At 52.7% G+C, this 25352-nt stretch overlaps 1 protein-coding gene across 8 annotated transcripts in view; it reads left to right on the top strand.

Annotated features, from left to right (window-relative positions):
• The window catches only part of CACNA1B (calcium voltage-gated channel subunit alpha1 B), a 188277-nt gene that overhangs the window by 83645 nt on the left and 79280 nt on the right, over positions 1 to 25352 (top strand). For 4 of the 8 annotated variants that reach the window (XM_058693364.1, XM_058693361.1, XM_058693362.1 and 1 more), the window contains exons 16-21: positions 1320 to 1437; positions 4500 to 4567; positions 7581 to 7690; positions 11526 to 11588; positions 15178 to 15948; positions 16875 to 17092. In XM_058693364.1, coding sequence (XP_058549347.1) covers positions 1320 to 1437; positions 4500 to 4567; positions 7581 to 7690; positions 11526 to 11588; positions 15178 to 15948; positions 16875 to 17092 — 1348 coding nt within the window. The remainder of the gene's footprint in view (positions 1 to 1319; positions 1438 to 4499; positions 4568 to 7580; positions 7691 to 11525; positions 11589 to 15177; positions 15949 to 16874; positions 17093 to 25352) is intronic. The other 4 variants (XM_058693367.1, XM_058693366.1, XM_058693363.1 and 1 more) reach the window with 3 other exon arrangements.

Here is a 25352-nt window from a genome sequence, read left to right as displayed (position 1 = left end):
AGGACACGCATGCAAGTGTCACAGTCCGTGTGGGGAAGACGGGGTGTCCGAAACTTGAGACCGCTGAGGAGGCCCCAGAAGATGACGCCTGATCAGCCCGCCCTCTCACCCCTCAGATGGGAACTGTGTCCACTACAGATGTAATTTAGAGTAAGCGATCTGGAAACCTCGTTAAGTCAGAGGCTGGCATGACCGGCTGCCTGGTGGTCCTAGTTTGCAGCGTTTACAGTGAAACTCTGTAGCAAAACACTGGAAACAGCTAAGGTGTGGTCAGGAGGCATGTGGGTGGATGCCTGAAGGGTCACAGTAGGGGACATGAATAAGTGGACATGTGTGTATCACATGGATAAACTTCAAAGATATGATATTGGATGGGGACAGCAAGTTGAAGAATGATGTGTGTAGTATGATACCTTCCTGTGTGTGTTTAAAACACACATGGCACATTTTATTTATAGATACATGCATGTCACGTGGGTAGAACTCTACTGACACAGTTCCTCACCAGTTTGTGAGTGGGGTCGTCTGTCAGGAGTGATTGTGGGCAGCGATGCCAGTGGGACAGATTGAGCAGTGTCTATTTTTTTTTTTTAATTAATGTTTATTTTTGACAGAGAGAGGGACAGAGTGTGAGCAGGGGAGGGGCAGAGAGAGGGGGAGACACAGAATCCAAAGCAGGCTCCAGGCTCCGAGCTGTCGGCACAGAACCCGACGCGGGGCTCCCACTCACAACCTGTGAGATCATGACCTGAGCTGGAGTCAGACACTCAACCGACTGAGACCCCCAGGTGCCCCCAGCAGTGTCCATTTTTATTGGTGGACACATGAATGTCTGTTACTTGATGCTTTTGTACTTTTCCAAAAATATAGTAGCTAAGAGACACATGTTTCTTGATGGGGCAACAATTGCATTTAGCTACCCTCACCGCTGGGCGCACTGTCACATCATCTATAAAATCATGGCCTCCATGGCTCTGGGAGTGGGGAGTTCTGCCTCTTCGGCCCTGCCTCAGTTCTCCAGCTTATGCTGTAGTTCTCTTCCTTGCCTTCGCTCGCCTTTTCCTTCTGCTTGGCACCCCCTTTCTGTTTTTGGAAATGCTAGAGCATATTCATCTTTTGAGGCCTGACCTAGCTCAGCAGCCATGTCTTTCTGGAAGTTTTTCTGGAGGACCGTGGGCCACCTTGACCTACAGAAACACCATCATCCAGAAACCTGTGCGTGTGTACACAGCCATGTCTTGACTCTGAGTGTGCGCACACACGTGCACATGGGTGGAGGTGGCCGTGTAGGCATGCCTTGTGGTACTATTCCTCCACAGATCCTAACAGGAGAGGACTGGAATGCAGTGATGTATCATGGGATCGAATCGCAAGGTGGAGTCAGCAAAGGCATGTTCTCCTCTTTTTATTTCATTGTCCTGACGCTGTTTGGAAATTGTATCCTTCTTGCAGTGCATTAGTGCTTGGTCTGGGCCCAGGAAACCTGGGGGGGGGGGTGCGGGGTGTGTTGGCCATGAAAAGGAGAGGCGCCTTCTCGTTGAGTGTGAATGATGGAGCTTCTCCTTCTGGGGAGCTGGCTTAAGTCTAGACAGTGAATACTCTTGAGGCAGTCTGAGCTTGGGGGACCTGGAGGCTGTGGGCCAAGGTTGATGGAAGCATGAACTGTGCGTATGGTGTCCAGAGGGCGTTGGTATGGTCAGTGGCAGGCTCGGGAGGGTTGCTGTGGGAAGACGTGGGCTTTGAACACAGGGCAGTAGTTTTTTTTTTCTCCCCGCTTTAATTCTGTAATTAAGTTTTGGTACTGGGCTTTTAAAAAACTTTCCCCTGCTGAAAATCTGGTACCTGCAGAGAAATGTAAGGCAAGTTTTCCTGTAGCGGGTGCCAATCAAGCATGTGTTTTAGGACCTTGTGTGTGTGTGTGTGTGGGGGGGGGTGGTGGGTGGGTCTGTGGGGTCAAGGAGAGCCCAGCGCATGTGACAGCTCTGCCTCAGGCAGGTCACCTGGGAGAAGGAGGCTGCTGGGCTCATGATGCAGGCAGGGGGCAGGGCCAGGAGAGGCGAGGTGCAAATGTGGCCCCACTGCTGGGGCAATAAATTCAGGCTGAGCAGGGGCACTCAGGTTCTCCAAGTCTTCTGTATATCAGAAACCCCAAGGGCAGTTAAAGCTCAGGTTCCAGCCCACAAATGTGCATTTTAACACACTCCCCTGGGGGTGCTGGTGTTGGTACTGCGGCCTGGGGACCCCACTTAGAGATCTGCTGTATTAAATATCCTGCAGAGCCTGGAAAAAGATCTGAGCTGGCAACAAACACCTGTGTGTTGTCTCCTCCCAGACTGACCTGCTGGCTCTGCCTTGTCTCCTCACACGCACACCTGGGCACTTGACCCCGTTTGTCCCTCCTTGCCCCTGGCGTGCTGGCCGTCATGCCAGCCTGTGACCTATGACATTCCAGACCTTATTTCTCTCTGCCTCCATCGGACTGTCTCTTCTGCTGCACACCCAGCAGGATTGTACCACCTGTCAGCCCTGTGTCGTTCACGGCTCAGGTCCTGGACCCCAGGGTGGGGAGCCCTGCCCCGCCCCCCCCCCGGCATCCCCCCCCCCGGGAGCCTGAGCACAAGGCCTGGGAAGGAGGATCCAGGGTGCTCAGGAGGGCCCGTGCTCGTTTCAGTGTTTAGCAGACAGGGGGGGGCCTGGGGGCTGGCTGAGAGGAGAGCTGTAAATGGCAGCCATGGTTATCAGAGAGGGAAGGAGCCTGAAGTGTTGGCTTCAAATGGTGGGGGGTGAGGGTGGGGGTGGGGAATAACTTCTGTCCAGAAAGAGGTGCCCACACCCCCCAAGACTGAGCAGCGGCCTGAAGCCCTTCACAGCTAATTCTGACCCTGTGCGGTCAGGCCTCGTGCTAGCCACTGGGAATCTTTCCTGCTGCCCCTGTGTGCCCCTCTTGCTGGGCCTCAGGTGCCAGGGCATGACCTTAGTCCCGCTCTTCAGGTGTGGGAAGTCCTCTGAGAGTGTCCATGGCTATGGTTAGTGTGGGGAAGCGGCCCCTGGCCTCGGTGTCCTGTCCTCTGGTCTCTGCTGGAGCCCTGAGCAGCCTTGCCAACGAGGCAGTGCCCTGGCATATGGGGGGCCTCCCTGCCAGACTGGGGCCTGACTAGCATCAGTCATCGCTGTCGGCCTCATACAAAGCCGGCTGCTCCTCAGGCCTCGCACGGGTGGGAATAGCCGCAGCCTGGGCTGAGGGGTGAATCCCCAGGCCTGTGGTGAAAGAGCTCAGGTGTAGGGGACACAGGGCTCTGGCTGGGGTGACTTCGCCCCCAGAGGACACTGGCAGTGTCTGAGATGGTTTGGTTGTCATGACTGGGCTGAGGGGCTGCTGCATCTGGTGCACACAGGCCAGGGATGCTGTTCAACAGCCCACCGCAAAGGGTTGCCAGGCTCCAAACGTCAGCAGTGCCGAGGAATGACATCAACTGGGCACGGCAGCGGGGGAAGGCCCAGGGAGGGCCTGAGGCACAGCACAGAGTGCAGGCAGGGGATGGTTCTGGGGAGGCGCTGCTCTGAGGTGCACAGGGAGGAGCTTGTGGGAAGAGGCAGCTCCAGCCCCAGGAAAATTGAAGTGACTCACGTTAGTGGCCTGATCTGGACAGACTGGAGGAGGGGGGTGCAGAGAGGTAGCTGCCGACCACAGGCCCCCGTCTGGGCCATTTGGACCCCTCCTGACTGTGGGATCCTGGGTGGGGTACTTACCCTCTGTGGCCTTTGCTTGCTCATTTCTAAAAGGGGATTGTAGTAGTGCCTTGTCATGGTGCTCCTGGAAGGGCTCAGTGAGGTGAGGGGTGGGGGGGTGCTAGTGTTGTCTGCCATCAGCATGACTTGGGCGTTGTTTTTGCCACTCTAGCAGGAGGGCACCTTGAAACAGAGGGCCCCAGGACCCCTCACTTTGAAAAAGGAAGGGAGAAAACAACACTGAGCAGGTGTCCTAAGCCTAGCCTAGGAACCGAAAGCACTGGTCACGGCCAGATATGCATGTTTATGGTCTGTCTTAGGTGGTCTCTGCTCACAGGACCCAAAGGTGATGGAGCCCATGTGAAAGCAGGAGGTGTTGGTTGGGAGGCCTCTCACATTGGCCAGAAATTTGGGGGAGGTGGGGATAGAAGTAGGCAGTCCAAATTAATCCAACACAGCCTCTGAGCTTTGGGGCTGGAGAGTCAGGCCTGAAGAATGGGGTTGGGGAAGGAGTTTGTGTGGCCATTATGGGGAGTTGATACGAGATTGAGGGAAAGAAGGATGGGCAGACCAGGCAGCATGGCTAGTCTGTGTCTGAGGGCAACAGGGGACAGAGGAACAAGGGGACTTGAGAGGTATATAGTCACGGAGGATCTGGGGAGATGAGGAACCCTGTTCTCCATGGGGCAAGTTGCAGCATGACTGTGGGAGACTTGGGTGGGTGGGTGGGCGGGGCAGAAGGGTTCCTTTCCTTAGCTGGAGCCAACCAGACACTCTGCTGAATGTCTTCCTGGCCATCGCTGTGGACAACCTCGCCAACGCTCAGGAGCTGACCAAGGTGCGTGGGTAGGGGCACCACCTGCAGCCCAGGACGGGCAGGGAGGGGCAGGCGGGGCAGTGTGTGTGACTCTGGATGAGTCCAGAGAGCCATGACGAGGGCCAGTCCAGGGTTAAGGACCCATGTAACCACCCTCCACGGGCATCTCCTCAAGGTCCTAGACGGGCAGAAGTTAGGCTGCCACTCAGATGTGTGTGTGTGCGTGTGTGGGGGCGGGGGTTGGTGCTGAGGAAGCGTGAGAGATGATGTGCCAGGAAGGCAGATGAGCACAAGGGCAGCTTCTGGAGAATCTGAGACCTGGAAAAAATGGCCAGAAAGGCAGGGGGAGTTATGAAGAATGGAAGATGCAGCCCAGAGAGTTCTAAGAAGTGAGGGGCAGGCTGCACCAGGCCCCTGCGCTCGTCCTTGGGAGGTGAGGGGCCCCTGTGGCCAGTCTGGAGTGTGCATGGTTGAGCTCAGGCAGTTACCGGGCAGCTCTGTCCTCAGATGCCAGGCCTGGCTGGAGCCTGGAGGAGCAGCTGCTGCCCCCTTGTCAGCTTGTTTGTGGCGCAGCGGGACAGCCTCTTCTCCTGGCTGTGCCTAGCGGGTGGCATCTAATACTCTCCTCTTGTCCCTGAGCCTGGTGGGGGGTGTGATTATACATGGCTTCCCCTGTGGTTGCCTTCCCGATGACACAGCCCCCTGCCTGGTCACCTTCACCCTCACAGCCATGGACAGTGCAGCCCTGGCTCCCAGGAGGAAGGTCCTGCTGCCTCGCTGGGCCACCTGAAGGGAGTGCTCCCTTGCTGCAGAAACCCCACGTGCTTGCCATCTTGGCTGAGCATGTGGCCTGCTTGTGCACCTGTCCATGTACACGCGTGTATGCTGGAGCTCACGCCTGTGCACATTCCTCTGTGTGTCTGACACAGTCCTGCCCTCACTATCTAGCACATCCCGACTGTCAACATCATCTCTGTTCTGGGGTGAGCTTGACTTGGGCTTTCCCTGAGGAGGGCAAGTTCAGGACGTTTCTGCAGTCAGTATGGGTGTGTGCAGATATGCCACGGTGCTTCCGACAGGTGTCAGGTGCCCTGCTACCCTCTTCTGTTCTCTGGGAGGAGTGCTCCAGGGGGAGGCAGGCCTATTCAGTGTGTCTGCCTTAGTTTCTGCTCAGACTTCCTCTTCTCCGGGCCCAGGCCTGGGCCGTGGTGGTGCCTGGGGGTATAGACGCCTACCCTGCTCTGGCTGCTGCCTCCTGAGGACCTGGAAGTCCCACTGGCCTGCTCATTCCTGTTGTCCGCCAGGGCCAACACTGGGCTTTGCCATCTAGGAGTGGCTGGAGAATGACTGTTCCTGGCCCCAGGCTGGGCTTCCGGGTGGTGGGGTCAGGGGGATCCCCTGCATCCACAGAACATATCTTGGTGTCAGGATTTCTGGGACCACATGAAATGGGGGTGCCCAGCAGCGTTGGTGGTCTGGGCACCAGCTGTGTTGGTGCAGGGGTGAGCTTGAGCTTGAAGTTCTCGCCGTCTCTTCGGGTCGTGCTGTGGGTGAGAACACACCAAGGAAGCGATGTCCTCGGGGCCCTGTCTCCATGCAGAGACACCCTGTGCGATGTTGGACCAACTGCCCTTATTCAGGAATCGTCTTTCCCTGGGAGGTGGAGCAGGTGGAGGCCTGTGTTAGGCTGTGGGGGCATTGCCTGGACTGGCTCTCCTTCCTTTACATTCCCACAAATGTATTACAGTATTACATTCTTTTCAAAGTGGAAATAAACTCTATGAAGTCTGTTTGTAGGACACCTGTCCTCTCTGCCCAGAGGGCTGTAAACCAGGATGGAGCCCGCAGCTTGAAGAAGGACCTCGATAGGGGTGTTCTGTGGTAGATGGAGCTTCGCCTCCTCTCTGGGGCCTGAAGCTTGAAGACCTCTTCGCTGTGGTGGGAAATCTGCAGGCAGCTAACAGGGGTTTTAATTTTTGCCATTTTGGGGCCTCTAGGATAATATTTAGGGATGTTTTGGGCCACAGTGGGAACATCAGCTTCCATGGAAGCCAGGTGGGCCTGGGGTTGGGTTTGGGGGAAATAACAGTGGTCTCAGCAGTGTAAGTGGAGGACGTGGAGCCCTCGGTGTCCCTCCACGGGCTCATGGGCTCAGCCCAGAGCTTTTCATCTAGATCCTAGAAGCAGAGCATGTTGGTTTTGCCCAGTGACGTGGGGTCGGGGCCAGAGGGTCTGCCCAGAAGTCCACTCCCCTTCCCACGGAGGGGGCAGAGGCAGGGCAGGATATCTACATCTGTGTCAGAGAGCCATGGGGGTCCTTCCCACAAACTTGGTGGGGGGGGGATACCATCAGGCATTGTAAGTGGCTGCCATGTGTTGGGGGACACAAGAAGGGACTTCTCACAGCCACTGCTAGGAACAGGTAGACAGATGTGATCTGACGGGTCCTGGTAGGAAAGCTCAAAGGCTGTGAGGTAGCTATGCCTGACCCTCGCCCGGTGACAGTTCCTGTGGGTGATGCTGAGCCAGGACCTAGGCTCAGGGTGCAGAGTCCTGCCCCTTGACCTTGCCCACAGTTGTGGGGCAGAGGCTGGCTTTGTTCAGGCCAGACAGGTGCCCCTGAGGTGCGGGGGCAGCAGGTGGGAGGAAAGGAGGGCTGGGCTTGCGTTTTGGCAGAGCCAAGTCCGAGATACCGTGGGACACGTGTGCAGGCAGCTGCTAGGTCCTTGTGGCTTGAGCTTGTGTATGGCGTCGGGGTGCAGGCTCAGGGCTGGGATCACCAGCTGTGAGCACCCTGGGACTGGCCCATGGCAAGAGGGTGCTGAGGCAGGAATCCTGTGGAACACGGCCCGGAGCAGCAGGTACAGGCCGCCAGAGGGCTTGCGTGGGACTGGTGCTCGCTGCTGGAGCCTGGATGGATTGTGCTCACGCAGGGGCTGCTGCCTGGCCCACTGGTCCAGAGGGCAGCAAGGACTCCTAGACCATGGAAGGAAGAGCTCCAAGGCCAGCTGCACACCTCTGTCTGTTCAAACAGGATGAAGAGGAGATGGAAGAAGCAGCCAATCAGAAGCTTGCTCTGCAAAAGGCCAAAGAAGTGGCTGAAGTGAGCCCCATGTCTGCCGCAAACATCTCTATTGCTGCTGCGTAAGGCTCTTGGGGGTGGACTGCAGGGTGGTGGGGGCTGCTGCAGAGTCTCTTGGCTGGGCCCCCAGCAGGGCACTCCTTCCGGGGGCTTCCTTGGAGCACCTTGTGTTGGCTGGAGCTTTTTGGGACACAGCCTCCCCCAGGAGCTGTGATGAGAGGGAACGGCTCCCCTCCTGCAGGAATCTGTGAGCAGAGGGTTCATCAGGAAGAGCCTCCATGGCTTCTCCCAGTTTGAGTTGGAGCAAGGTGTGATGATGCATGGTCCTCCCATCATGGGTGGGATCGGCTCTGATTAACCCCTTGACAGTCTTGGGTGGCTCCAGAGCTCCTAGCTGGGGCAAAGACTGTGAGTCAGGGGTAAGGTATCGATGTGTCTATTTTATAATTTTCTTAAAGTTTGTTCATTTAGAGAGAGAGAGAGAGAGAGAGAGAGAGTGCGCAGGGAGGGAGAGAGAATCCCAACCAGGCTCCGTGAACTCATGAACCGTGAGATCACGACCTGAGCTGAAACTGAGTCAGATGTTTAACCAACTGAGCCACCCAGTCGCCCCTCCATACGTCTGTTTTCTGCACAGCTTTTTAGGAATGTATTTTGTGAACCGAAAGATTCTAGGTGGTATTTCAGCAGCCCAAGAGACTTAATGCAGTTTCCTAAATTGTCTTTGAGGTTTCTGTGTTGGGACAGAGGTCAAGGGGAAGCCTTGCTGATGAGAAAAGGTGAAGGTGGGGTTGAAGCTTCCTTGGGGAGGCTGGTCATCCCGAGGTTCAGCTGAGCTTGAAGGAACATTGCAGAACCACATCTGGAGGTCTTAGGGCCTTCAGAGTTGGGACAGCCTAGGGCCAAAGGCTGCAGTATGCTGAGGGAGGTCACTGCCGGGGGAAGAGAGGGATGGGAAGGGGGAAGGAAGGTCTGGCCTGCTGTCAGCGTGGCCATGAGAGAGCACAGAGAAGCTCTGTCTTTGTGGGGAGCTCGCTCTCTGAGCCAGGCTGAATCTGTCTGGAGCTGCTGGCTTGTCTTCAGTGCCACCCTACCCCACCCTACCAAACACCTCCCTTTTCCCATGTGGACCCACCTGGTGGGCACCAGGAACAGCCACAGGTACATCTGTGGTGACACATGCATCTGTGCTGCTGAGTGTATGTGCCGGCATGTGGATGTGTTTGCTGGGAGTGTGGGTGTGCAGGTGTGAGGGAACGCGTGTGTCTGCTTGTGCGTGAGTGTGTATCATAGCAGCCCCGTTCTTGTTCAGCAGTCCCAAGAGTGACGACCTGTTTTCTAGGAAGGCCTTTGCAGAGGACCTGCCCCTAAGCCAAGCAGGAAGCACTGGCCTCTGGGGAAGAAGAAGCCAGAGGAGATCACAGGCCCCTGGGGGGCCCAGGCAGGGGTGCAGGGGGCCTGCGGGGAGCCAGGCAAGACACAGCAGTCATTTCTCAGACAGCTGCTGGGGTGCTCAGGGTTTAGTTGCCTCTGTTTTGTTGTTTGGCTGGTTCAGTGACTTGGTCGGCTTGGTCCTGGGCTGGCTTTGAGGAGGTTGTGGTGACCTGGCAGACGGCCCCTTCTCCTGAGCTTTGTGAGCTACTGGTGGTCTGCTTCAGCAAGGGTGGTAGATGAGCCTTTGACTTCTTCATGGGCCTTGTGGGTTTCAGTTCAGCGTTTGCCCTCTCTGCTCGCTCTGGAGGTGAGTGCGCTGTCCCATGGGCCTGATGCCTGTCAGAGCTGCCTCTTCCCTGGGGGCATGTGGCAGGGCACCCGTTCCCATCAGGGCCAAGATCTCAGAGAGGCAAGTGCCGGGGCCCTCAGCACCACCACACAGAGCATGTCAGGCCACCAAGAAAGGTCTGGATGCTCTTCCTCTGTCCCTGTCCTCATCTGGGGATACTGCTATGTAAGAACAAGGTTGCAGACTGGTAACCCCGGGCCAGGGTGTAACACCAGCTGCTGGCCCCATCTCCATTGTGGTGCTTCTTTTCTCCTAGGCGGGGTTGCACAGGTATTCCTGGGGTTGCACAGGTATTCTGCCCCACAGCAGTTCCTGAGCTCCGTGTCAGCTTGTCAGCCAGGCACGTGTGTCCCCCTGCTTGGGCTGTAGGTCCCGCGGGTTCTCCTGGGATGTGGCTTTGGGTTGCTATCCTCTGCAGCATGTCCTGGTCTGCTGTTGCTGGACACGGTGGTCAGTCTGACGTGATCACTGAAGATCCCACACACTGGGCAGGGTCTGAACTCCTGGGCGTGTGAATGTCTGCTCTCCTCTTTGTGTGGAGACCTCTGAGCCCTGGAAGCTGTGGCTCAGAGCCCCGGTGTCTGTCTGTCCTCTGTCCGCTGGCCCCCCTCCCAACTGTTTCTGTTCTCCTGGTGAGTTGTGTTGGGTAGACGGGCAATGCCTGCTTCTTCTCCACTGCTGGGGTGGGGTTAGAGTGAAGCGCCCGAGTGACACTCGCCGTGACACTCCCTGCAGCCATGCCGTGTGGTCTGTGCAAGGGGAGGACTGGTCCAGATGTTCTCTGTGACGCCTCGATGCTGGGTGGCCCTTCATGTCCTTGGTGTTTGAGAGGCTCCTCTGGGCCTTGTGCAGCCTCACACAGAGCCTGAGGGGAGAGGGTTCCACGCCTCCTCAGAGGGGCGTCCCTGTCCCTTGGAGTTGGGCTGCAGCCCCAGGTGACAGCCACTTCAGGCCCCTGGGAGGGAAGGGACGGTAAGGGTGACATGGCCCTCCTGGTTCTCTGTACTTTGTCACCCTTCTCCTCACCTGGACTTCTGAATGCTGGTGTACACACTCACTCACACAGTTCACTTACCTCATCAGAGTCACAGCCCCCTGACGCTCACTGTCATGCCTGTTTGTGCTCATACGTGTTCATACTCACCTGGTTGGTCACTCACACGTGTTCACACACATACACACACATGCTCACTCATAACCCCACACTCATTCACACACTCTCGTGTACTCACACACCATCCACGCACTCACGTTCAGTCATACACTGATTTGCACACTCACACACACACGTTTGCGCCCAGGACCTGCAGGCTAGTGAGTTGCTCTGGGCTCCTCACAAATGTGTGTAGACTCGGCCTTGAGAAGGAGTTGCTGGGAAGCCACCTGGGGAACTGCCTTAAAGGGGAATGATTGTGGAGATCTTTGGTTTCTCTCTGTTGGTTTTGGAAAAGCTTCCAGAAAGTCCCTGGGAAATGGCTGGAGCTATACCCAAAGGAAGTGGGTTGGTCATGTAGCCTGTTAGCCCCTGGGAAGGGTCGTGGTGAGCTGGAGGCATGTGGTTTAGAGCCTGGGGAGCCGATGGGGTCAGGTGGGCTGGGACAGAGCCAGGTGGTCAGGCAGCAGGGCCCAGGTGAAGCAGCAAAGGGCAGGTGTCCCGTGCTGGCTGGCTTTGCTCCCATCTTGAAGGCAAGGCGAATGCCTAGGTCATCCCACCGCAGCCCCGTGGGCGTGGGACACCAAGAGGCAGGGGAGGGCCATTTGGAACTTCGGACAAGTGGTGCTGGCTCTCTCCAAGCCGGCTGCCCTTCTAGGGGCCTAGTGTGCTGGGCCGTAGCGGATGGGCAGCAGGACCCCGGCTTCTCTTCTTCCAGCCGTGGTGGGTGTGCTGTGTTCTTTCTTAGCGCCACTTTTCTGCCGGATGCTCTTTCTTTCTCAACTTCTCTTTTCCCCCGAGGTCTCGGCTGGTGCCCATTCTGATGGAAGCGTCCCTGGCCTCCTGCCCAGATTTACACTGCAGCCTGCGCCCTGACCTGACGTGGCTTAAACATGTTCTTGTCCTTTAGAGCCCTCTCTGGTTTTCTCACTTTTGTTTGTTTTGTCTTTTGCATGTGCAGTTTTGTAAAGCACACGCGAGGTGCTGCATCTCACAGCTCATCTGTCTCCAGCATAAACTCACCGTGAGTCGCTCTGCTACGATCCCCGTCTGTGGCTTCGTGACAGCTACATGCGAACACCTCCCTCCACCCCTAACTGCTTTTCCACCTCAAATCACTTGCTTCAGGGGCAGCTCCGGGAAAGCCTTCTGCAGCTGGCGGGGGACAGTGGGCATGCTTCCCGACGTCCCTGAGTCCTGTTCACGGGCATCAGCCTCTCTGAGCTCGGCCCCTCTCCTCTCCCTCCTGGTCGTCTTGTCTGCTGTCTGTCCATGTGCTGTCTCTCTGGTGTCTTCAGCACCTTCGCTTCTCCTGAGGTGACCACCGCTGGGCACCAATGGGTGCTGTCTCCTTACGGTTCCCGTGACGGAGAGCGTTCATTAGGACTCACAGAGGACATTCACGGGGTCCTCCTTCCCCACTCCTTTTTCACTTGGGAGGGGGTGTATCTATGACCCTTAGGAAGTTGTGCCAGCAAGATCAGAGTTGCTGTCTCATGTTAGATCAGCCAGAGCCTGAGATAGAGCCATAGAAACCTCAGTGTGGCCCTCCTGGAGGTGACGCCAGTCTGGCGGGGGAAGTTGTCCTGGGAGGCTTGTCCCCAGGGGCTTCCTCCCAAGGGTCAGACCAACCCCTGCAGGTGAGAAGTCCCCGGAGTGCCTGGGTGTAGTCAGTAGGTAGCCGGGAGCCTGCTTTGTGTTCTGGTGCTGTGGGAGCCCTTGCCATCACTGAGACACCTGCCCCCTACTCAGCCAGCACAGAGCCAGGTTCAGCTTGCCCGCAAGCACTTGGAGCTGCTGGCTGTTGGGGCCTGATGTCTCACAGGGTAAGAAAGCTGGGTCCTGGATGAGTGATTTGCAGGGTGGAGTAAAATGTGCACGTAGGTATTGATGGTGTCACAGTCAGGGCTGCTTCACGTTATCAGCGGCTGCGGGTAACTGGCTCTCTCAGCCCAGAGACTTCAAAGCAGGGCCATACCAGTGAGGCTTCTTTTTGGGTCCTACAGGCATCTGCAGTGCCTGGGGCAGGTGTGGCTGAATAGGGCTATACCAGCAAGCTGGGGTCGAGACATCAGGGGAGCGACTCCCCCCTGTGACTCCTCAAAGAGCCTTTTTAGACAAGGGCTTTGCCTGGATCATTGTCACCTGTGTGTCAGATGGTTGGCCTGGCTCTCCCTCTCATGTTCTTGCTACTTGTGAAGTCGGTGGAGAGGTGCAGAGAGACCAGTGGTGGCCAGACTGAGCAAGGACAGGGCAGCAGCCAGGTGGGTGCAGGCTGACTCAGACACCAACAGGGAGGAGAGGCCTGGCACACAGACTCAGAGACACATCCAGAGAGGAAGTCAGCAGCATCACTGGTAGGTGGTTGCAGACAGTTTCAGGCGGCACTAGGGCCCAGAGAGGCAGAGAGACCCAGCAGGAGCAGGGCCCCAGAGGGGCCACGTGACACAAGTGTTCAGTGTCTTGCTCCCCTGGGAAGTTAGGAGAGGAGAAGAGTCTGCCAGCCCCGTGGCACCCTCCAGTCTAGCGGGTTAGCTGGTTGCTGGCAGAGGAGGAGCTGCAGCCCAGGGTTGGCCTGAGGGCACAGCCATGTCATCACAAGCTCATTCTCACCGGAGCTCCCGGCCACTCCGAGTCGGAACATTGTTCCCACTGTCTCTACTGCCTGTCTGTTCTGACGGAACTCACCTCCCCGCCCCTCACCGTCTTGGGCTGTGTCTAACACTAACCCTGCTGCTGCTGTGGTCTCAGCCCTCGTGGGCTCTTATGTCTGAGGAGTGACCCTCAAGGCTGTCATCCCTTTCACGTGGTTCAGCGTTGTTCAGAGTTGGGTCCTCTGTTTCGGTGCCAGCCTGGGATGGGGTAGGTCCCCCGTGCCTTTAGTCTGAAGCCAGAGAAACAGAGGGTGGTTGTGTTGCAAGGCGTCCCCAGGAGTAGGGCCGCATGGCTTTGGTGTGTCAGAGGAGGCAGCTCAGGGCCTGGGTGGCAGTTGAAGCTGTGGGGTAGCAGATGGCCAGAGAGGCTAACAGTTGTCCCCCCTGTGTTGCCCTGGCCTGTCTGCCACATGGGCTCCCGGGTGAGGCACAGACAGCGTACTCTTTTGCCTTCACGCTTTTGAGGCACTGCCCTGGAAATGGCTCCCCGCACTGGAGCCCGGACCTCACTTCAAAGGGACAGGGTTAAGCATCATATGCTTTGTGCAGGCCAGCTGCAGGGACTGGGCTTCCCCCACCCGGCCACCTCTGTCTTTGCAGGTCAGCAGGGTCAGCCCTGGAGCTGGTGGCAGGGTTGGCCTGGGGCCCCTCAGGCTGTCACTCTAGGCTGTGGTGTCAGTACATTTGGGGCCTGGCCAAGGCCTCACATCTTTAGATACCTTTTTTTCTGTGTTGCCTTTGCATGCATCTGATCCTGGCTCCGTCAGTGGCTCACCGTGGGGCCCTCTGTGAGTCGCAGCCTCTAGGCTCAGTGTCTTCATCTGTGAAATGGGGACAAGAGCAGCACCTAATTCCTAAAGGTGGTTTTGGGGGTCGGATGAGGTGGGCATTGCAGCCGGTAGCACAGTGTGGCCCTTGAACAATATAGGTTCCACAGCCGGCATTGTTCTTAGGCTGCCACCACCACCACCGTGGTGGGTCCAGAAACCTCCAGAGGCTGAAGGAGGAGAGTCTGGCCTCAGCAGAGGTTTCTGCTTGGCTGAGGTGGGACTGGAGTCGCCTGCATTGGAACCCTTATTCAGCAAAGACCCCGGAATGCAAAGGGCTTCCCATGTACCCTGGGCTGTGGAGCCCCACATGTAACCATGTGGGTGAGGCTAGAGGGTGGTCGAGGCCTTTGGTAGCCTGTGCATTGGGGGCTGAGTCTGGAGCACAGGCCATTCCTGGTGCTGGAGGGCTCCTCTCTGTGCCGGTGGATGAAGGGGGCTCCCTGTGGAGCCAGGAGAAAGGAGGGCATTGAGGACCATGGGAGGAAGCATCTCCAGCCCTCGACCTGAGTGCTGGGCTCCTGGGAGCAAATGGCCGCTGAGCCCAGTGGCAGCTGCCCAGATGGGGCTGACCACCTCAGGGAGCAGTCACAGCTTTACTCTTCGCTCCTGTTAGGGCCAGCTGCCCCTGGGCAGCTCTGCTGTATGCTTCAGCGAGGCCCGTGCCTCAGGGCTGCTGCAGGTGGCTCCCTGCCTCCTGCCTCTTCCTCAGTCCTGCCCCATTTGGACGCTGCCCCCCACCTCTCCCCATTTTGGTCTTCCTGGCCAGCAGCCCACCTGCCCTGGAAGCCTGTCTGCCACCTCATACTGGTTCTTATCATTCCCACTGCCCTGCAAACCGTGGCCAAGGGCCCCTGTGCACCTGCTCAAGGGTGGCTTTGAGCCCCCACCTGGGACCCCCCCCCCCTCAGTCTTTGGGCTCAGGATGGGGCGAGGGCAGCGCTGAATTCTTGTTACCCTGGGTATCCCCCACCTGCTCTGCACCGACTGCCAGGGGTCTTGAGGGCTCCTGCCACCCCTCCTCCCTGCGTCCACTCTGCCATCTCTCCATTGCTGCGACCATCTGTGGCTTCCCCTGCGAGGCAGAGAGGTGGGGGGGCGGGGCAGACGCTCACTGCCGGTCTCCCCACAGCAGGCCGCAGAACTCGGCCAAAGCACGCTCGGTCTGGGAGCAGCGGGCCAGCCAGCTGCGGCTGCAGAACCTGCGGGCCAGCTGCGAGGCGCTGTACAGCGAGATGGACCCCGAGGAGCGGCTGCGCTACGCCACCACGCGCCACCTGCGGCCGGACATGAAGACGCACCTGGACCGGCCGCTCGTGGTGGAGCTGGGCCGCGACGGGCCGCGGGGCCCCGCGGGGGGCAAGGCCCGGCCCGAGGGCGCGGAGGCCGGCGAGGGCACGGACCCGCCCCGCAGGCACCACCGGCACCGCGACAAGGCCCCGGCAGCGGCCCCGGCGGCGGCGGCGGAGCAGGACAGGGCGGACGCCCCGAAGGCCGAGGGCGGGGAGTCCGGGGCCCGGGAGGAGCGGGCGCGGCCGCACCGCAGCCGCAGCAAGGAGGCCCGGAGCGAGCGCGGCCGCGGCCCGGGCCCCGAGGGCGGCCGGCGCCACCACCGGCGCGGCTCCCCGGAGGAGGCGGCCGAGCGGGAGCCCCGGCGCCACCGCGCCCACCGGCACGCACCCGACCAGGGCAAGGAGGGCGCCGCGCCCGGGACCAAGGGCGAGCGGCGAGCGCGCCACCGCGGCGGCCCCCGGGCCGGCCCCCGGGAGGCCGGCAGCGGCGAGGAGCCGGCGCGGCGGCACCGGGCCCGGCACAAGGCGCTGCCCACGCACGAGGACGCAGAGAAGGAGGGCGAGGTCGAGGACAGGGACAAGGAGAAGGAGCTCCGGAACCATCAGCCCAAGTGAGGGAGTGCGCGTGGCGGAGGTGGGGCCCTGTCCGAGGGGTGAGGGGCTGGGGGTGCCGGTGGCGCAGGGTTCAGGGGTGCGGGGCTGTCCCTGTTCAGGTTGGCCGTCCCGCCTTCCGTCTCAGCCTCTCTCTCTGCGGTGGGGACAACCCTGCCCTGTTGGGGCGACGTGTAAAATCCTTAAAACCGCGTGGGGATCAGGTTTGCTTGGTGCGTGTCCGCCGTTATTCTAAGGCTCGCAGGAGAGAGAGGGTGTAGGAAGAAATCGTTGGGACTGGTTTGGGACACGTTGGCTTGGGAAGATTGGAGAGAGCCTGAGGGAGGCCCGAGGAGGCCACTGGGGGCTGAGTGGTAGGAAGGAATAGGGCCAGGCTGGGTGGCCATGACAGAAAGGGCCTCCCAGCTCTCCACACCAGCTGGCTCGCCTGCTCCCTGGCAGAGACAGGCCATGACTCTGAGTCTGTGAGAAAGCTGGGGTGACAGGAGGCCCCAGGCTGAGGCCAGCACTCTTGGGCGCCTGCCCGGCAGCTGGAAGCCCCTGCTCAGGTCCAGAGTCTGTCTTTGAGTGCAGAGTTCTGTGTGGGGCCTTTGGTCTGGAGGGGCCGCAGGTGGAGTAGCTTAGAGAAACACCCTCTTCTGGGCTTCTTCATTCTGCACATAGTTCCCTTTTATATACATAGTGTGATGCCAGCCATGCCTGGTCGTGTGCCAGGGACAGACAGGTTGAGTCGGCCCCATTTTTACTTTTCAGACCTGAAAACACAGAAATGTACAAAGTGATGAAAGCCATATGAAATGTCAGAGTAGCAGAGGAAGTGGTCAGGGATTTATCTGATTTGCATCAGGGCATAAGGAGCTGGATTTTGCAGACTGACTAGGAGTTTAGGGCTGCATCAGAGTCTGATGTGCATTCTTGGTTGCAGGGAGCCACGCTGTGACCTGGAGGCCAGTGAGATGATGGGTGTGGGCCCTGTACATGCACTGCCCAGCACCTGCCTACAGAAGGTGGAGGAACAGCCAGAAGATGCAGACAATCAGCGGAATGTCACACGGATGGGCAGTCAACCCTCGGACCTGAGTGCCACTGTGCATATCCCGGTGACGCTGACCGGCCCTCCTGGGGAGACCACGGTTGTTCCCAGTGAGTATCTCCCCGTATCAGCGGGGCAGGGCCCACCTTATGCAGGCCCAGTTTGCTCTCCCCCGTCCCCCTCTCTCCATGGCAGCCGCTTGGGGACAGAGCATGCCTGTGTGAGCCTGTCTACACCAGCTCGAGACAAAGTCCTTTGTGGTCAGCATCTGTGCCTTGATGTCTCTTTGTTTCCGGTGCCCCAGAGGAGCACTGTTGCTATCACATGCCACTTAAACTCTATTCTCCTCCCTTCCAAAAATATGTGCAAGTTACCAGCTCAGTGCCAGGCATGGTGTGAGAGTGCTGGGGATAGCGGGGGGGGAGTGGAACTGTGGGCCTTACGGTCTCATCAGGAGAGCAGACCTCAGGATGGTCACAGCTCTTCATAGTTGTGTGAAAGCTGCTAAGGACCATGTCCCCAGACTTGATGGGGGCTGAGAACTAGTGGGTGAGGAGGAGGAAGTTGTCGGGGTGCTGGTATTCCTACCGACTTATTTTGCCCTATGATCCCTGCACTAAGATCCCCATAGGCCTTTGCCTCAGCCCCTTTTTTCTTCCCCTCACTCACTCACTCACTCACTCACACGTGAGTGTGAGCCTGATTGGGCAGCCACTCCATGCCTGACTGCCTGACCATGAGAGCAGGAACTGAGGGTGCAGGGTGGACAAGATACTGCTCCTGTTTTCAGGCCACTCCACCTTGTAGGGACAAGACGGACAAATACCGTCCCCTCATACTGTGTGGAAGGTGCATAGACCTCTCGTGAGCGCCGAGGACAGAGAAGACGTTCCACGGGGAGGGGAAGATACCACAGAAGCAGAGCTGACGTGCAAGGCCAAATGAAGATTTAGGTCTCGAGTAGACCAGTTGCCACCACCTGGTGTTGCCTGTATTTGCAGATGTGTCCACAAACACAGACACATGTCTGTGTCTGTTACCTCTTGCTCACGTGCTCTCACCTGGGGCCTGTGAACCGGTGCACAGTGCTAGGTGTGGCAATGGGAGATGGCCAGCTCCAGCTGCTTAAGCTCTCCTCCTTTTTGCTTCCTTGGGAGAATGCTTTCCCTGGCCTGTCCCTGGTTTCCCTTCCCATGGGTAATAGTGGGTCTGTCTTACCAGACTCCTGGAAAGCAACCCCCCTGGTCTGAGTCTCTCTGGATAAACTTGAGGATCGGCCCAGGCTTCCCACCTGACTTTTGTCAAGCCCCTCTTCCCCAACTCCCGGCAACCCCGGATCTTTTTTACCGTCTCTGTAGTTTTGCCTTTTCCAGAATGTCATCGCGTTGGAATCATACAGTGTATAGCCTTTTCAGATTGGCTTCTTTCACTTACCAATATGCATTTCAGGTTCCTGCCATGTCTTTTCGTGGCTCAATAGCTCATTTCTTTTTAACACTGAACAGTATTCCATTGTCTGGGTATACTGCAGTTTATTTATCCACGTACCTATTGAAGGACATCTTGGTTGCTTCCAAATGTTGGCCATTATGAATAAAGCTGCTATAAATGTGTGCAAGATTTTGTGTGAACTGGTTTTCAACTTCTTTGGGTAAATACCAAGGGGAGTAATGGCTGTATCATATGGTAAGACTGTGTTTCATTTTGTAAGAAACCGCTGGACTGCTTATGCCATTTTGCATTTCCACTAGTAACGTACGAGGGCCCTATTGTTCCACATCCTTGTCAGCAGTTGGTATTGTCAGTGTTCCAGATTTTGGCCAGTCTAGTAAGTATGTCATAGTATCAAATTGTTTAAGTTTGCGTTTTCCTAATGATGTGTGATGTGGAACATTGTTTTCATATACTTATTTGCTATCGGTCTTTTCCTCTTCAGTGAGGTGTCTCTCAAGATCTTTGACCCATTTTTTAATCTGGTGGTTTTCTTATTTTCAAATTTTAGGTGTTCTTTGCATATCCCAGATAATACTCTTTTATCAGATGTGTTTTTTTACAAATATTTTTTCCCATCCGTGGCTCATCTTGTTCTCTTGACGTTATCTTTCACAGAGCAGAATTTATTAATTCTAGCTGATATGTTATTTTTCTCATGGATCATATATTTGGTGTTGCATCTAAAAAGGATCATCAGAAACAGAGTCGTCTAGGTTTTCTCCTGCGTTATCCCCTACGAGTTTTATGCATTTCACATTTAGGCCCGTGAGCCGTTTTGACTTAACTTGTGTGAAAGGTATTATGTCTATCTATATTCATTTTTGCACGTGGACATCCAGCACCATTTGTTCGAAGAGGTGATCTTTGCCCCACTGATTACCTTTGCTTCTTTGTCAAAGATCAGTTGATTCTATTTCTGAGCTCTGTATTCTGTTCTTTTGCCCTGTTTGTCTATTTTTTACCAATACAGCACTGTCTTGATCACTGTAATATTATGGTGAGTCTTGAAGTTGGGTAGTGTCAGACCTCTAACTTTGTTCTTCTCCTTCTGTATTGAAGTGTTGGCTATTGTGGGTCTCTTGCTTCTCCATGTAAACTTTGGAATCAGTTTGTTGATATCCATAAGATAACTTGATGAGATTTTGCTTGGGATTGCATTGACTCTATAGGTCAGGTTGTTAAGAACTGACACCTTGACAATATTGAATCTTCCTATCCATGAACATGGAACATTTGTATCCTTATGTAGTTCTTTGGTTTTATTCATCAGAGTTTCAGTTTTCTACGTATAGATATTGTAGATACTCTGTTAGATTTATACTTAAGAATTTCATTTTGGGGGGAGCTAATATGAATTAATTATTCTCAAGTTAGTTAACAGGCAGTGTAGTCTTGGCTTCTGGAGTAGAACCCGGTGATTCATCACTTATAAATGACACCCAGTGATCATCCTGATGAGTGTCCTCCTTAAATGCCCATCACCCATTTACTCCACCTGCCAACCTCCCAACCCCCATCAGCCCTCAGTTTGTTCTCTGCATTTAAGAGTGTCTTACGATTTGTCTCCTTCTCTGTTTCTTATTTTTGCTTCCCTTTCCCTATGTGCATCTAAGTTTCTCAAATTCCACATATGAGTGAAATGTGATTATCTGTCTTTCTCTGACTGACTTATTTTGCTTAGCATAAGACTCTCCAGTTCCATCCATGTTGTTGCAAATGGCAAGATTTCATTCTTTTTCATCACTGAGTAGTATTCCATTGTATATGTATACCACGTCTTTTTAGTCCATCAGTTGATGGACATTTGGGCACTTTTCATAATTTGGCTATTGTTGATAATGCTGCTATAAATATTGGGGTGCATGTGCCCCTTCAAATCAGCATTTTGTGTCCTTTGGAAATACCCCTACTAGTGCAATTGCTGGGTCATAGGGTAGTTCTATTAATGATATTGTGCTTTAAATTTCAAATCCTGCTCATTCATTGTTGGTAAATAGGAAAGCAATTGACCTTTGTGTATTAACCTTGTATCCTGCAACTTTAAATCACTTTAAGTTCCAGAAGTTTGTTGTTGTTGTTGTTGTTGATTCTTTTGGTTTTCCATATATATTATCATGTCATCTGTGAACAAAGACAGTTTCATGTCTTCCTTCCCAATCTATATACGTTTTGTTTCCTTGCCTTGCCTTAGTGCATTAGTAGGACTTCCAGCACAATGTTGAAAAGGAGTGGTGAGAGGTGACATCATTGCCTTGTACCTCATCTCAGTGGGAAAACTTCAAGTCTCTCATCATTAAGTATGAGGTGAGCTGTAGGTTTTTTGTGGAGAGTATTTATCAAGTTGAGGAAATTCCCCTCTATTCCTAGTTCACTGGGAGATTTTATAATGAGTAGGTGTTAGATTTTGTCAGATGCTTTTTCTGCATCTATTGATATGATCAAGTGACTTTTCCTTTTTAATCTGTTGATGGGATGAATTACATTCAATGATTTTCAAGTGTTGGACCAGCCTTGAATACCTGACACAGCTCTCCCATTTAGTTATGGTATATGATTATTTTTATACTTTTGGGGGGATTTGATTTGCTAATATTTTGTTGAGGATTTTTGCATGTATGTTCATGAGAGATATTGGTCTAACCAGTTTTCTTGTAATGCCTTGTCTGGTTTTGTTACTAGGGGAATGCTGACCTCATAAAATGAGTTAGGAAGTACTCCCTTTGCTTCTATCCTTTGAAAGAGATTGTTGATGATTGGTATAATTTCTTCCTTAATTGTTTGGTAGAATTCATCAGTGAACCCATCTGGGCCTGGTGCTTTCTGTGTTTTGGAAGGTAGTTAATTTATGAATCAATCTCTTTAATAGATAGAAGCCTATTTATTTTTATTTTCATTTATTTATTAAAAAAAAATTTTTTTTTTTTGAGAGAGAGACAGAGAGACAGAGAGACAGAGTGCAAGATGGGGAGGGCCAGAGAGAGAGGGAGACACAGAAGCTGAAGCAGGCTCCAGGCTCTGAGCTGTCAGCACAGAGCCCAATGTGGGGCTCGAACTCAGGAGCCATGAACTGAGCCGAAGTCAGACACTTACCCGACTGAGCCACCCAGGAGCCCCAGAAGCCTGTTTAGGTTGTGTATTTCTTCTTGTGTGAGTTTCAAGGAGATTTGTCTTTCCAAGGAATTGGTCCATTACATGCAGGTTATCAAATTTGTGGGCATAAGAGTTGTTCATAGTATTCTTTTATCATCCTTTTCATGTCCATGAGCAGTCGTGATGTCCCTTCTTTCATTTCTTATATTAGTAATTTGTGTTTTCCCTCTTTTTTCCTAGTTAGTCTAAATAGAGGCTTATCAATTTTAATGATCTTTTCAAAGAAACAGTTGCATTGGTTTTGTTGATATTCTTTATTAATTTTCTCTTTTTAGTTTCATTGATTTCTGCTCTAATTCTTATTATTTCTTTTCTTCTGCTTACTTTTAGCATGCTTTTTCTTTTTGTTTCCTAAGGTGGAAGCTTAGATTATTGATTTTAAATCTTCCTTTTCTAATATATGCATTCAGTGTTATAAATTTCCTTGTAAGCATTGCTGCTGCATTCAACAAACTGGTAAGTTGTGTTTTCATTTTCATTTAGTTAAAAAATATATATATATGTTTTTATTTGATGTTTATTTATTTTTGAGGGGAAGGGGCAGAAGAGAGGGAAATAGAGGATCCAAAGCAGGCTCCGTGCTGACAGCAGACAGCCCCATGTGGGGCTCGAACTCACGAACTGCGAAATCATGACCTGAGCTGAAGTCCAATGCTTAACTGACTGAGCCAACCATGTGCCCCTAGTTAAAAATATTTTTGAATGTCTTTTGAGATTTCTTCTTTGACCCATGTATTACTTAGAAGCGTATTGTTTAATTTCTATGTCTTTGGGGGACTTCCAGTTATCCTTCTGTTATGGCTTCTAGTTTAATTCCATTGTGGTCTGAGAACAGACATTGTTGCCCACTTTTTAATTGGGTTGCAAATATTTCCCCCCAGTTTGTGGCTTGTCTTTTCATTCTCTTAATGTCTAGTATTTATGATTGTTAATGGTGCAAGGGTTAGTTTGGGTTCTGTCTTGGCCTCTACTGGGTGTGGAAATCTGGGCTACTGCTTTTTAAATGTCAGTTTTGTATCTTCCTACTTTTCTGAACCCTCAAATTGCGTGTTACTTTTAGCACTGACTCTGGTTTCTTTCTAAGTACATTGTCAAAACTTCTACAAATACAGCTTTAACTATTCCTTTCCAATCTTAGACCTCTCATTGTTTGTTTTTCTAATTTTTTAATTTTTTGCGTGATTGCATTGGCTAAATACACTATCAGATAACAGTGGACTTAGTGGGTACCCTTACCTTGTTTCTGCCTGTATTTGGGTTTGAGGTGTGTGTGTGTGTGTGTGTGTGTGTGTGTCTGTGTGTGTGTGTCTGTGTGTGTGTGTGTGTGTAAAATCAAGGTACAGTACTCATAAATTCCTATTTCAGTAAGTATTTGTCTGGAATAGATGTTGAATTTTGTTGAATGCCTTTTTAGCATGCTAGACATCATACATTTCCCCCCTTAAATATGGAGATTTATAGTAATGAACTTTTTACCATTGAACTGTCTTTGTGATCTTACAATAAACCCCGCTTAGTTAACATTTTTTAAAAAGATTTTTATTTTTTAAGTAATCTCTACACCCAATGTGGGGCTTGAACTCACAACCCCAAGATCAAGAGTTACATGCTTTACTGACTGAGCCAACCAGGTACCCCAGTTAACATATTTTGAAATGTGATGTTACATTCTGTTAATATCTTATGTAGGATTTTTGGATTGATACTTTTTACTGACACCAGTTCTTTTAGCGTTCCCAGACCCAAGTCCAGCATGAAGAGGGTCCCCAGGTACCAAGCAATTCTCAGACATCAGGAGGGTGTCCAAGAGTTTGTCTCAATTCTGATACTACCTACCAGTAGATACCATCAGATTCCACAGGTTAAGGGGCTCAGCCTGCAAGACTGAGATCTACAAGCCCTCATTTCAGACACCAGTCAGAAGCCTCAGGCCGTCGCCTGTGCTTCTGACCTGCCAACTGCGATTGGAGGTTTCAATGACCTTTTCCTTAAGTTCTTTAAATTTGCACACAGAACTCAGAGAAACACTTATGTTTACCAGCTTGTTAAAGGATATGAAACAGGATAAGAATCCACAGCTAGATGAAGAAATATGTGTGGTGAGGTCTGGAGAAAAAGGTGTGGAGCTTCCATGCCCTTTATTGGCACGCCACTCTTCCCAATCCCTACCTGTTCACCAATCCAGAGGCTCTCTAAACCCAGTCTTTGGGTTTTATGCAGGCTTTGTTGCAGTCCTAAGTCGTTGACCATTGGCTGGTCCAACCTCCATCCCCTACTTCCTCCCTGGAAGTCAGGGTTGGGGCTGAAAGTTCCAACCCTTTAATCATGTGGTTAGTCCTCCTGGCAACAAGTCCCAGCCCTTGGATGGAGTCCACAAGTCACCCTCATTAGTAACAGGACACCCATGTCACCTTTATGGCTCTGAAATGTTTCTCAGAAACTGGAGGAAGGCCAAATGTATCTGTGAAATAGATTTTAGAGCAAATATATATTTCTTACAAATCATTATATTCCATATTTTAGAGTGAGATGTGTTCTATAGTTTTCCTATCTTATCTTTAAGTATTGTAAGGTTTAGATATGAATACTATATAGTTACAATATGCTTAATGTATCCATCCCTGAAAGTCAAATGTTATAATGTTTCAAATTTCCTATTACTTAATTTTATTTATTAAAAAAACATTTTTTAATGTTTATTTATTTTTGAGAGAGACAGAGACAGAATGTGAGTGGGTTAGGGGTAGAGAGAGAGGGAGACACAGAAAGCAAAGCGGGCTCCAGGCTCCAAGCTGTCAGCACAGGGCCCGACGCAGGGCTTGAACTCACAAGCTGTGAGATCATGACCTGAGCCGAAGTTGGACACTCAACCAACTGAGCCATCCAGGCACCCCTAAATTTCCTATTATTTTAAATGGGAAAATTATAATGTCCTATAAAAATTTTAATGTATTACAGTTGGTTGTACTCAAAATCCTCAGTAAATTTTTAAAAATATAACGAAAGCATAGTTAAACACTGAAAAGTATCAACTATCATATCAGGACATAAAATGCTTTCCCTCCCTGATCACCACAGTTAAAATAGCTGTTAACAAGCAATTGCTTTGGACACGTCCTTTATTGAAACTTACTGCATTTTTCAAAAACATTCACACATGATTCTAATAGTCAACCAACTGAATTTGGAATCTTGCCTGAGAGTTTTTCCCTACATTTGTTGTTGTTGTTGTTGTTGTTGTTGTTGTTGTTGTTGTTGTTAAAAATGTTGTATTGAGAGGCACCTGGGTGTTTCAGTCAAGTGTCCCACTCTTGATATTGGCTCCAATCGTGATCTCGTGGTCATGAAATTAAGCCCTGTGTGGGGTCCTGTGCTGAGAGTGGAGCCTGCTTGCGATTCTCTCTCTCTCCCTCTCTTTCTGTCCCTCCCCCCACTCATGCTGTCTCTCTCGCAAAATAAATAAATAAACTTTTAAAAAATGTTCTGTTGAGTTTGGGGGAAGTATACATTTTTGCTACATAAACATCAGCCAAAAAAAACCCCAACAACATTGTAATGAGAGATACATATGTTTTCCTGAAGTGAGGGTATTATAAAACTAAGGGGAACTCTATGGGGAAAATTTACCCAAAGCGGTCTGTAGGACATAACCCTTACTGATTCATAAAAAGAAAGTTTTCTTCTTTTCCTTTTCTGGTATAGTTTAAGTAGCATAGGATTGCTTGG

This window comes from Neofelis nebulosa, chromosome 12 (genome assembly GCF_028018385.1).
Source record: "Neofelis nebulosa isolate mNeoNeb1 chromosome 12, mNeoNeb1.pri, whole genome shotgun sequence".
Classification (NCBI taxonomy): Eukaryota; Metazoa; Chordata; class Mammalia; order Carnivora; family Felidae; genus Neofelis; species Neofelis nebulosa.
Note: the sequence above shows the minus strand (reverse complement) of the source record. Positions and strands in the feature narration are given on the sequence as shown.